We start from the raw sequence: 13601 nt of genomic DNA, 5'->3' as shown, positions 1-13601 counted from the left end.
AGCCTGGAGGATTTGCAGTCCAAAAGTCACTTTTGTTAGCTCTGACTAATTGTGAGCATTGCAATGGTCACTGGCCTGCTGTATTTCTTGGGCCTTCTCTGTGGCTGCCCCAGAATTCTGGAACTCTCTTCTAGGAATCTAGAATGGCCATTGCTTGCTCACCTTCAGTTGGTAGGTTAAGACTTCTGTTCTGATGGGCTCTTTGGAACTGAAGGTTGTTGAAGGAAGGGCTTTAAAGAGGGCACTGTACTATTTTAATTGTACTATTTTATACATTGCTTTTTTGTGGTTTAATAAAGCTAATAAAATAATTGTCCCTGACCCCTGCCAGGCTTACGGAAGGTTATGGTGAGAGCTCATCGGCAGGCATGGTGTTGGCAAGATGAATGGTATGGACTCACCATAGAGGACATCCGACAACTGGAGAAGGAGGCCCAATTGATGCTGGCTCAGAAGATGGCCCAGTACAGCTTTAATGAGAATGAGCCAGAACAGCATCTTCCCAAAGATTCATTGGGAGAGAATGATATAGAATCAAAGGCCATATCTCCGTCCACCGAGGCAGTGGATGCCGCTAGCAATATTGGTGAAGCCATGTCGGGGCGAGTGCTAACCAAGCAATGGTCTACGTCTTCCAAGTCCTCTTCAAAAAGAGGAGGTGAGTCATGCCCAATATTAGTTTAAAAGGAAATACATTTATGGCTAACAACAAGAGTGTCGGGGTGGTACTGGGTGTGGTTGAGTAACTTATAATTGAAGAGATGATGCCTTCAGATTGCAGTGCCAGGGCATCCCCTAGCATTGAAGAGAGGAATGCTTCCCCTTCCGTTTCTTTATGTGCTACTAAACTAAGCCAGGGGCTACCACTGGCTGGTTCCCTCTCTGTGTGGGGTCGCTGGTTGGTTTGCTCCTCGAATAAAGATGGCCACTGTGTTTATGTGACCCTTGGAGTCTGTGCTCCTGTCAGGAAAATATTCTCTTTTAAAACAAGGACAACCACAGTCCTGGAAGCCTGCAGGAAGTGTGATTCACCTTTAAAACAAGGCATTCAGTCTTATGCACTGCATCTTGCTTTGATAAAGCAAAGGTTTCCATTCGCTTCTGATTTTGCAGGAAAGGGCTTGTACAGACCATAGTGCTTATTGATGGGGAATGGCCATTGAAGTTGCTCACTGAGTCCTAAAAAAGGCACCATGAAATCTTTCTCCCTGCTCCAGCTCCTGTACTGCAAACCCCTCTGTAGACATGGATCTCTTGCTATTCTAGCATTTTTTTGGCATTGCTAGAAAAGCCATTGTTGAAAATATTCACCGAGAAAGAGGTCATGGCTAATCTGTATAATTATGTAGTCTTTACGCTGATTTAATTGTTGTTTTGGCACATGTTAAGGACTCTCAAGAAATCAGTAGCAGCCACTTCTTACAGAACTATGGCCTCCAGAGTTCCATGGGAAGAAGACATTAACTAGGAACATTTTTTTCTGTGCTGAATGTGGTCTGTTTAATGAGGTCATACACAACAAGAGATCTAGAACAGAAGTAGGATTTGAACCCAGATCTCTGAAACCACTAGCTGTGTTCTTATGCAGGCTGCCTCGGGTCCTGTCCTGGGAGAAAGGCAGCAAAGAAATAAAGTAAATTAAAATCTGTTACAGATGGGCGTGCCTTTCATCAAGGATAGCAAGCCATTTCCATTCAAGCCATTTAAGTCATATGATTCGTCTCTAAAACAGCATCCCTCACACTTGGTTGCAGCAAATGAAAACATCTTTTTAACAAACTGGAAATAAGTTTCTTGAAATGTTTTCTTTAAAGTGATTTCACAGATGGGCTGGTGCCGTCTATGAGACTTCCATGTGTGTTCTGTGGGAAATGGCCTCTGTACCTTCTAAGGTTGCCCATCCTTGTTCGGAACGTTTCCTATGAGACCAGCAGAAGCAGATTCTTCTGCAAAGAAAAGTCATACTCCCTCTAACTGCTGAGGGTATGAATTTTTAATAGGTTTACAACTTGATGGTGTTGCATTCCTTTAAAAAACCTACAGGCCAAGAAAATACTTGCATCAGGTTTCCTCCCCTGTGGTGTTCTGTTCCGGCTCCTTTTCAACTGGAGACAGAGAGTAGGGTACTCACAGAAGTGAAGATGGTATGCCTGCTAGAGCCATCACTGCCTGTTATATGAGAGTGGTTCTTTTGCTTCGCTATGCCATTTCTGATCAAACAGAGCTTTGGGATGAGAGCAGAATGGATGTAAACACTCCGGGCACACCTCCAACATCTCTCAGAAAGAGTGCTGTGTCTGTCTCCAGCTCTAATTCATCCTAGACTGCACAGAAGGGGTGGGAAGCCTTTTTTCCATTGTAGAACAGGGCAAGAGTAGGTAGGCAGGTAGCAGGACTTCTGAAATACTCAGCCGCTGAAACAAAACAACAAGAAATGTGGTGAATTGCCAGTACTGAAATGACTTGAAGGCACGCAGCAGTAGAAGGGGTTAACTAAATATTAAGTGGGAAGAAGTTAAAAATGTGGGACTACCACCAAGGAGGCCCCGGCTCATGTATTGTTTCAGCTTAATATTTTTTATCAGAGGACATACAAGCAGGAGCGGGGCTTTAATAGTTAAGAACAGAATTTCAAATTGGACCTGGAAATACACTGAGAGCCAATCCACCTGGCACAAAATTGATACAACTGATGCTTAGTTCGTTAATCAGTTAAAACTAAATTTGATTTACTTTTTTTAAAAGTCCCCAATTACTTAGGCAGATGATCTTTATTTTCTCTACGATTGTTTTATACATACCCAGACATCTGTATGTACTTTACATATAAGCACCATGTTGGAAGACAAAGAAAAAGGAATGCCTCTTCTAATGTGATGCCTGCTGGATTGTTTTTCTTTATATGTAGATTCATGCAGATAGAGTTTTAGTTCAGTGGCGGGGAAGATATGACCCCCAGGGTCTCATTTTAAGGGCTTCAGGGACTCATTTTTTGAACTCTGAAGCCCCCCTAAAGTTTCCCAATCCCCCTCCCTATTAAAAAAAATTATTTGGGCCATAATAATAATAATAATAATAATAATAATAATAAATATTTATTTGTATAACCGCTTTTTTCCTAGAAGCAAAAGCGGTTTAACACAGACCGATAAAAAACCGGTACACAAAACATCTCATAAAATAGATAAAATGCAAAATACAAATTATATAAAATCTAAAAAACAGTCATTCAAGAGAGTAAGGCAGAGAGTCAATGGAATTGGGAGTGCACAACTTCATTTTTCAGCAGGGAAGGCTAGACAGAAGAGGAAGGTTTTAAGCCTCTTTTTAAATGTTTCCAGGGGGGTCACAAGACGGAGCTCCTCGGGAAGACCATTCCAGATTTGTGGGGCCGCCACTGAAAAGGCCATCTGGGATGTAATAACGTATTTGGAAGATGGAATTTCCAACAGGTTCTTCCTGGATGTCCTAAGTGTACGGGGCGGATTGTATGGGGAGATGCGGTCCCTCAAGTAACTCGGGCCCAAGCCATGTAGTGCTTTATAGGTGATAACCAACACCTTTTATTGTGCTTGGAAGCGAAATGGCTGCAAGCACTTTGGTTTTGCTCCCATAACGTCCCCAAGACCCTCCCAGTGCTCACCCTGCACCCAGTCAGCCAAAAATTGGTCAAAACGCAAACCAACCATGCGAGGAACAGTTTCCGTGCGGGTGCAGAAATGAAAAATGTCTCCTACCTTCCACTGTTCCCCATACCTACTTTAGTTCATCAATATCATGAGTAATCCATTAATACTCAGACAATTAATCAGCTATGGTCTCTTTAATTGGACAACAACCCTGCTTCCATTGCATTTGAGCTTAATAGGGCACACTCCCTAGCTGGCAGAGAATGGGAAGGAAATTTACACACTGGAAAACAATGAGGTGGTTAAAGATAGAAGTAGTAAGAATGCTTACTGTGCTTTTATGCTTGGAAACTTCTGCAATGGCATGATGTTTCAGGTGATCTTCTTTTTCCCAGGCATGTGCTTGTCTAATGTGAAATACTAGACATGGAGCAAGCAGTACGCACAGAGGGTCTAATGTGATTAATACCAATCCCACAATAATCTCCTGTTTTGGATCACCCTGGAACACAATGTGAAATGGGTTTTCCCCAGTTATGCGTGGAAATGTTAAACACTCGGCTCCTGATTCCTAACAGAGAATTATTAAAATGGACCTCAGACTGTGCTGCAAATACTGGGAGTGGGGGAGAACATTATTATACCCCTAGGATGGGAAGAAGACCCAGTTTAAGAGTGGGATACGATTCGAATCAAGTACAGTGGGCCCTTGAGATATCCACTGGGCTTTGGTTCCAGGACCCCCACGGATACTAAAGTCCATGGATGCTCGAGTCTTATTATATTCAGTGGTGTAGTAAAACGGTGTCCCTTATGTAAAACAGAAAAACCAAAATTTGCATTTTGGAATTTTGGGTGGGAATAATAACAATTATTATTATTATTATTATTATTATTATTATTATTATTATTCCACGTAATCACTTGGAATCCAAGTGAATTAAAACAATAAAACAAGATACAGTTAAAAATTCTAAAAAAAAAAAACCCTACCCCTCCCCCCAGTATAAAAACATAGTAATACTAAAAGGAGATTAAACCAGAAGGACATTAAAACAATAGTATAAAATAACAGTTAAACTAGGTAGGAGATTTGTAGGAAGTTTATAGCGGGGTCCAGATAGGATGGAAATGAGAATGGAGAAAAGAGGAGAAAAAGGCAAATATTTTTCAAGCTGTGGATGGTGGACTCCATGCATGAAGAATCTGTAGATACGGAGGGCCAGCTGTTTCTATGGCCCTGATCCAGTACAGTTGCAGGCAAGTATGTCTGCAGGTTTGCCTGTGGAACAAGGTGGTACTGGGTACAAGCCTAGGTAGAATTGACTTAAAATGTGGAGTTGTTCTCAAGATCTTTGAGATATATTATGTTTGTATCCCAGTCTGGTATCCTTCCATGACTGCAACAAAAAGTCCACTGGCATCTTAAGGACTAATAAGTTTTATTTGGCAAAAGCAGTGCACCAAATGAATTGCCAAATAAAATAAGTTAGTCTTTAAGCTGTTGCTGGACTCCTTGATGTTTTTGCCGTGAGAAACTAACATGTTATCCCCTGGGATTTTTTTTTCTACATGACAAAATAGGTGGAATCCCATGTATTTTGCATTGAGTAGAATGTGCACTTAGCATAACGGACATGTTGCTCAGGAGCTTACTGCCAAATCATTTATGCCCAAGCAATACTTCATGTGTATATTTTGTTCTGGAGTACAGGAAATCTATTTTGTTCTGGCGTATGGAAGAGAGCCATAGTGGTATAGTTTGATTGTTCAGCTAGGACTCCCCTGGGAGACCAGGGTTTGAATCCCTGCTCGGCCATGGAAACCCACTGGTTGACCTTGGGCAAGTCGCATTTTCTCAGTCTCAGAGGAAGGCAAAGGCAAACACCCTCTGCAGAAATCTTGCCAAGAAAACCCTGTGATAAGTTCACCTTAAAGTCACTGTACGTATTAAAGGCACACAGGAACAACAAGATTAGACTGTAGACATCTTCAGCTCACCCTTCAATGTCTTATTAGCCAGGCACTCCCTTTGGCTTGCGACTGGATTCAGTTCAAGTGAGAGAAGGAAATATCGGAGTATTGAGTTAAGGAAACACGTCACATAGGTTTTAAAAATCTTTTCCTGAGCTTAGTTTAGGAGATGCCTGCACATTTGCATGCCAAATAGCCCTGATTTGGAGAAAGCACCTCTTCCCTCTCTCCCTATAAGGGTTTGATCAGTTTTCTGCTGTCTAAGCAAGACCCCTGGTGTAGGTAGGGACCCTCCTTGCAGGCCTGCCTATATTATTATCATTACTTCTATTTTTAGCAGCTATTATGTGAAGGCCTTTGACGTCAGTCTAGCGTGGTTTAGCCATGCTCTGTCAGTGTCTTTGCTCCCTTATTCCCAGTGGGATGGTACAGGACAGTTAGGGGCTACAAATTGAACGCTAAAGTCATAAGTAGCTCTGTGACTGATCTATGGGGCAAACAGAGGTAGTGGCCTTTCTACATGACCATTAGTAAAATGAGAATCCAAAAGCATTTGCCTGGAACACTCAGCTTTCTTCTGTTGTGTCTCAGTTATAAATGTTTGTGTGTGTGTGTGTGTGTGTGTGTGTGCGTGCCACTGTGTTGTTTAATGCCAGCCGTTGGATGACTTCTGGGTGGCTCCATGTGGATTTAATAAACTCGGGGGTATTTAGCTGCCAATATGTTATAAACTGTATCCACAGGCATTTAGGGTGGATTCTCTGGACTGTAATCTGACTCGTATTAAACAGAAAGGGAAAGAAAATCAGAACAGGCTCCAGAAAGTGGTAAAGTCAGATAGATGCAGAGTTTAGAAACGTTACTTTGGGAAGCTATAATTCCCATAATCTCCCAGCAAGCATGGCCAATGGCTAAAAAAACTTATCTGAGCTCTGGTAGGTGCTTCTCTGGTAAAAAGATCACCACTTCACCAGTTCTGTACCATTCTCAGGACCAAACCACAAGTGACACATATAAGATGTTGTTGTTATCTGCCCCAAAACTGCCTCAATTTAGTAAAATAAAAAGTTAGTAATGAGGACAAACACACAAGCTAGGAGAGGTTGCAGCAGTTTGCTTTTGCTGGAGCCTCGTGAGAAGGGCAAGACTTCACCCCTCCTCTCCTCTGCCCCTTTCTGAATTAATGGAGTACAAACTACTTTTCTACTTTCAACTCAGTTTGTAGCAATTGGAATAATTTTAGGGCAAAGGGAGAACATAGGAGGGAGAAAAAGAAATGCAGAAATTATAAAAGTAGCTGAAAAAGTGGGGTGACAAAGGACTAATTGAGACTGTCTATCCAACTGTCTGGACAATTGAAGGGTATGTTATACGGTCCCCTGTGATTTTGGAGAAGGACTTTTACCAGCAAGCAGCTTCTTTTTCTGATTGCCAACCAGTAAAACCAAATGATTTTACACATCCTCCCAGTGCTTATAAATAGCTGCCTTTTTAAAATAGCAGCAGAGGCTTGCGGAGCCCTGTGCTTTTGGCATCTTGGTGGCGGTGCATTATCAAAACTATAAACAACAATGTACAGCAAACTCAGAGAAGGAAAGTTTGACATCACACTGGGCTTGCTGTGCTCTAATGCTAAGGGATGGGTTTCCACCAGGACCACCCCTACTGTGTCTCTTCTGAGAAGAACATACCAGGACCATCTTTGCTCTCTGACTTTAGCTGATTGTATAAATCCGTTTCTCTTTCTCCTAGCAAGCCCCTCACGCCATAGCCTGTCGGAGTGGAGAATGCAAAGCATTGCAAGGGATTCAGATGAGAGCTCAGACGATGAATTCTTTGATGCACATGGTAGGTGGACACACGGAAAGAAAAGCTGCATAATTGGGGTGGGTGGGAGTGTGTGTGTGTCTGTGTGTGTGCACATGCATGCACTGGATCCTTCAGTGTTTATATTTATATGTGCAGCAATTTGTATGTCAGAGAAGTTGTTTGGTGCTCATATGAAACTGTGTCACGTGAGTGGAAGATGATCTTTATCACTAATGGAAACCTGGATTCCCCCATCTTCCCCCACTTCTGACCCGTCTATTTATTTCTGGCCCTTCATATTTGCCCAGATATGTCTGTGATTTTCAGTGTGTCCTTATTTTCCAGAAAAGATGTTTTCGTGCCTGAGTAAGAAAATTCAAATGGCATCATGTTCCCCACCCCACACCCAAATGCAAGCTAAAATATATATAATAAATTAAGTCATTGACAGTTGGTTACTCATTAAGTGCCTTCAAAGCCTTCTCCCTGGAATAGGTTGCTCTGTTTCTTGCCTAATGGTTTCTAGCTGTCGTGAGCATGAAGCCTGTGAGATGTTACATTTCTCTCAGTGTGATTGTACAGTACAGGAATGCTGGAATAATATGGACACAGTACAAAACCAAAACAGAACGGTGCTTGTAATCAGTAGCTTCTGTTTCAGTGTAACGTAATGACCTTGTTGCTGTTTATTGTGGTGGATGGTTTAGTTAGATAGTAAGAAATGTCGTTACTCACTTTTGGTATAATATGATGTAGCAGTTTAATTCCATTTTAATTGTCACGTCTGTAAGTTTTTCATTGTACTGTGTTTCGCAACTGTATGCTGCTTTGAGTCCCAATTTGGGCAAAAAGCAGGGTACAAATAAATATAAGAATGAAAAAGATAATGGTAATGATAATAGCTGTTAAACATACTTGGGGATTAGGAAGGCCTGGATTCAAGATTGCTCCCACCTGTGAATTTAAGTGAACGACTAGGGACAGTCCTCTCCACTGACCTGTTGCACAGTAATAATTAAAAGGAGCCCCATCAGCCAGTTTACAGTCTGAAAACCCTCAAACCCATCTTATTTTACAGGATTATTGTGAAGATAAAAGGGGGCTGTCCTGTGTGCATCTTCCTAAGCACCTCAGAGAAAGGTTGGGTATGAATGTAACAACTAGAAATAAATGAATGGATGCATAGATACTCTTGTACTGAATAAGGTGCTTGCTTAAGACATTTTCAGATCATCATGAGGGGTTGTGATGCCAACTACCTTAGATGCAGAGCTTGAAAAGTTAACTTTTTTGGACTTGTTGTTGTTAACAGCCTTCAAGATGACTTCAGCTTACGGTGACCCTATGAATGAGAGACCTCCATGTCACCCTATCCTTAACAGCCCCTACAGCCTCAGTTTTGTGGCTTCCGTGACTAAGCCTAGCCATCTGGCATGAGCTCTTACTTTTTTCTTACTGCCTTCTGCCTTATCAAATATTATTGTCTGTTCTAGTGAGTTATGGCTAAAGTACAACAGTCTCAGTTTAGTCATCTTGACTTCTTGGGAGAGTTTAGACTCGATTTGCTCTAGGACTCATTTATTTTTAGCAGTCTGTAGAACTCTTCTTCAGCACCACATTTCAAATGAGTTGATTTTCTTCCTATCAGCTTTCTTCACTGTCCAGCTTTTACAACCATACATAGAAACTGGAAATACAGTGGCATGGCCAATCCTAACTTTAGTATTCCTTGATATATCTTTACACTTCAGGATCTTGTCTAGTTCCTTCATAGCTGCCCTTCCAAGTCCTAGTCTTCTTCTGATTTCTTGACTGCAATCTCCAGAGGTTATCTTGGCAAGATTAAAGTTATTTCTTCAGTGGTTCTCAGTGAAACCTGAATAAATGTCTTGTATAGACATCTGAAAATGCTAATGCTTTAGATTTCCTCTTCAAAGCATTTGGAAAAAAATGTACTTGTAATTTATATATGGAAAGTAATATATTGTGTTCTGGAAAAATTAACTTGAAATAGGTCCAGAAATTTCACATGAACATACATTTAATCCAGTTAATTTAGCATGGCTATGATACTCAGCAGACCTGTGATTTCTCTTTTCTTAAATTATCCCATGTTAACAAAAAAGTCACAATGGTCCCATGCACTTTTACTCAAAAGTAAGCCTTTCTGCAGCCTCCCAGGGAAGTACAAGTGGGGCCACTGTCTTTGCTTCTATTGACTCTCCTGGGAATTGGACAGCATCTAGAAAGAATATATTCCAAGACTATTACAAGCCATATCCTAGCTGTTCTTATTAGCAGAACATTAATTGCTTTAACCTCATGACAAAGAGATGCTCATCTAGATTTATTTATTTTAATCTTTGAAGCCTTCTCACATTTTCTCATTTGCTGGCAAAGCCAGGCAAGTTGAATTATTAATATTGAGACTATGTGCCACAAGAACTGCAAATAATGGGAGCAGGAGTCTGTTCACTGATCATAGCAAGCAGCAGTGAGACCTGTAATTAAGCCTCCTGAGCAAATGGGTTCAGTGTTTAGATTAAGATGCAGGAACAACCTCAGAATGTAAATTCGCCCCTTTTTGCTCCTTCCTCATTTGACAATGTATATACTTTCTGCCATCTGCTCTGCAATCCAACAATGCATCAGGCAGTGGGCAGAAACCTTATTGGATTAATCAGTGCAAAGCCTTCATCAGTTGCACATTAAAAATATGCATTTTAATTTGAGCCCTGAGAAGGGTACTTTGTGTAAATGATATTTATGCAGGCAAGCTTTGTCTTTTGATTGTGATACTATTTCACTTATTTAGTGAATTGTATGTAATATTTATCATGGAGAAACTCACTAAAATTTCCTAACTACATGCACTTAAACCGTTGCCCATATTGTGTGATGCTGTATTTTGTTTTTAGCTGATTAATTAATTAATTAGTTGTTGTACGTAACAGAGTTATTTTGTGAAAACAGACAATAGCCTTTCACAGCCCTGCTTAGAGATGCAGGAGATCAAACCTGGGATCTTTTGTCAGGGGTTCCTCAGGAGGCAATAAATTCAAAAATGTTATTAGGATGAATCTGTTTTCTCCAGATTCCATAGGGTGATGGGAAAGGCCTCTGACTATGCCCAGGAACAACTAACTTTGCTTGGAGCATCTGAGGTCATCTTGCATTCCTCCCAAAAGCTCTTCCAGAAAATCATAGTACCTCTCTTGGCTAATATGGCATACATGGTTGCAATAGGAACTTGAGGCTGAGACACTGGCTGTCTGACCGTGGCATAAACAATGTTCTGTTTTGTCAGTTACATGGATTGGTCCAAGAAGGTAATATGTGGGTATATAAGATCTGTAATCTGTACTTAGGAGAAAAGGACCACTGTTAGAATAGAATATGGAGAAACAGAGTGGTTCCCAATTGGCAAGAGAGTCAGGCAAGCCTGCATATTATCACCCTACTTGTTCAACTTGCATACACGAAATATCATATGAAGAGCAGGTTTAGACTTAGAAGAAGGAGGAGTAAAGATAGGAGGAAGGCACATCAACCATCTAAGATATGTGGATGACACCATACTACTAGTGGAGAGGTCTCATCCATAAGGTTGCCATGAATCGAGATCGGCTTGAGGGCAGCTAACAACAACAAATATAAGACATGTTCCAAGATAAGGGTGGATAAATCAAGTTAGCAGAGTGTTGCCTAGGCCATGAGAGTTGATCTCACTACAGTATTGCATAGGTCTGTGGGGAGATAACTTCCAGATCTAGAGGCCAGTATTGCTGCTCATGCATTTATATGAGTTGGGGTACTGCAGCCCCCATTATATCGCTCCACTGGCTATGCTATCTAGGTCTGATGGGATTTACAGTCTAACAACGTGTGGATAGTTACAATATTCCCCACCACTGATTTACATCATGGTTAAGGTGTGAGGCGTGAGTATTCTCTTTTCCAGGCCCTCTCCTCTGATGTGTTGAATGGTTTTGACCATTGTTAAGATTTTGCTCTGTGAATACAGATTTTTAAGACTCTTAAGCTAACCATTAGTGTGCTTGCATAGTACCTGTATCTGTTTGATGTGGTAAGGCATTTTGTGTGCTTTATCTTTCAAAGCCTCTGATTCTTCCCTCTTAAGAACTGCTGTGGGTTTTCTAAGTACTAGTGCTCCATGTTCGCCCTACTGGCTCCCAGTTGTTAGGAGGTGACTGAGTTAACAAAACAGCTTTTGACACTGTGCCCTGTCTGTATTTATGAACATAATTGTTTCCCCTTCTCTCCCTTCAAAGAGGACCTGTCTGAGAATGAAGAGGTGTTCCCAAAAGAAATCACCAAATGGAGTTCAAATGATCTCATGGATAAGATTGAAACCCCTGAATCTGAAGATATGCCAGGTAATTTATCTGTAGAAAAGGTTACTGCTGAGAGTGTTGTACTCTCAGTCTCTTCAGTGATGCTGCCCTTAGGTGAATGTAGAACATGTGGCCTCTATGTCTGTAGCAGGGTATTTCTGCACTACAATTGAATGCCAGGTTTATATCAATTAAGCTTCTCCCAAAGAATGCTTGGAATTGTAATATGGAAGCTACATCTTCACCTCAAGTGAGCTGCACCCCTTGATCCATACTGCACAAAACTTAAATAGTCTGTGGCAGAGTCTAAAGAGTCCACCCCCACAAGTTTCACAAGAGATCTAGTGTTTGTTTCTCTGACAGCTTCATTGCTGTTCCTCTGTCATTTGAGTTGCAACTACCAGAAGCATCATTACAATTGTAGTTCCCATCTTCCTGGTCCATGGATCAAATAATGGAAGCATTTCCATTCACCTCTTGTTGGTATTGGGCTGCAGCTCCTGGTGGCCTCTGGAGCAGCCATGGCACTAACTCCTCACATGGCTGTTTTGGTGTGTGTGGAGGAGTTCCCATACATGTATTTTGTCAATTCTCTGTTAAACATCTTTAGCCTATCCCTACCTTCACAGAAGTTCAGTTCCCTTCCCAGAATTATCTGGGTAGTCAGGTGACTATTAATGTAGATTAGCTCTTGGAAAAAAGTTACTTTGGGAACTACAAATGCAAGAATGTGGTGAAGAGAAACACACGTCATGCTACCAATCTCTTTCCTTCTAGATGATCCATGCCTTGACCCAACAGCAGACTACAGTGTTGGATCCAGTGTGGAAAGACTCAGCATAACTGAGGTACTAGATCTAAACAAATTATCTTCTCTGTTTTATTTTATAAAATTACAAAGAGGCAATAGATGTGTTTCTTTCTTTGAGAGAAAGCGTGCTTCAAATCTTTATTGTTGCTGAGTTATCATAAAGTTTTTCCATGTATTGAAGTGCATATTGATCACCCTTCCTGGTGCCTTCAGGAAGTGTTGGACTCCAGTTCTCATCATCCTCTTGTTCCAGGCTTCAGATCAGTAGCTGCAAATACACTAGCCTTTAACTATGTAGAAACTGGTTGTCTTCTGTTTTAATGAAAGAGCACTAGAAATGAATGACCTCTTTGTGAAACTTGCTGTCTTATACTGGTCAAGTTCAGAAGGAATGATAGGGATTCACCAGTAACTGAAAACAATGCTGAACTCAAAGTAGAATCAGCAAAATGACATTGGTCCAGCAAGCTACAGTTAGGTGCTTTCTTTTCTTTTGGTATCATCCTTCAGTCTCTAGTGCAACCAGTTGAAAATCTCACTTGTGAGTCATGAAAAGCCATGCAGAGAAGTATTTTTCCCTTCCCTTGCTCTTATGGCCACTGACCTCTGAGAAGCCCAAAACTCTGCTGGCCTTGATGTATGTCTGTATTTTTTAAATACAGACTTTATTTAATTTTATATTTACAGTGCCTATATGTTGCTTTCTCCCAGCAACAACACCATGCACCATGTTGCAAGAGGGTAATCTTTTACTCTACACTTATGTTTAATTATAAGGAGACTAAACATGTAGAATCACAATATACAGTTAAGGTACAAATGCATGAAATAGAATATGAAACCAAACAAAAATTTGAAAGGGTTCCAGGAAAATATTCCATGTCTTTTGTAACTGTTCCAATTTATCCCTGTTGTTTATGTATCATCTTCTCACATAAAACAAATGCAGCCATTTACAGTATCCAAGCATCTACTATTGGAACTACTGGAAAATTCATGTCAAAGTCCAAAGCGCTTCACCAC

At 40.9% G+C, this 13601-nt stretch overlaps 1 protein-coding gene across 11 annotated transcripts in view; it reads left to right on the top strand.

Annotated features, from left to right (window-relative positions):
• Positions 1-13601, top strand: part of PITPNM2 (phosphatidylinositol transfer protein membrane associated 2) — a 142779-nt gene that overhangs the window by 98185 nt on the left and 30993 nt on the right. For 10 of the 11 annotated variants that reach the window (XM_042441649.1, XM_042441644.1, XM_042441647.1 and 7 more), the window contains exons 7-10: positions 332-658; positions 7356-7451; positions 11705-11809; positions 12545-12615. In XM_042441649.1, coding sequence (XP_042297583.1) covers positions 332-658; positions 7356-7451; positions 11705-11809; positions 12545-12615 — 599 coding nt within the window. Of the gene's footprint in view, positions 1-331; positions 659-7355; positions 7452-11704; positions 11810-12544; positions 12616-13601 lie in introns of those variants that run through there. The other variant, XM_042441652.1, reaches the window with a different exon arrangement.

This window comes from Sceloporus undulatus, chromosome 10 (assembly GCF_019175285.1).
Source record: "Sceloporus undulatus isolate JIND9_A2432 ecotype Alabama chromosome 10, SceUnd_v1.1, whole genome shotgun sequence".
NCBI lineage: Eukaryota > Metazoa > Chordata > Lepidosauria > Squamata > Phrynosomatidae > Sceloporus > Sceloporus undulatus.
The sequence above is the reverse complement of the archived record's forward strand: the minus strand, read 5'-3'. Positions and strand labels throughout refer to the sequence as shown.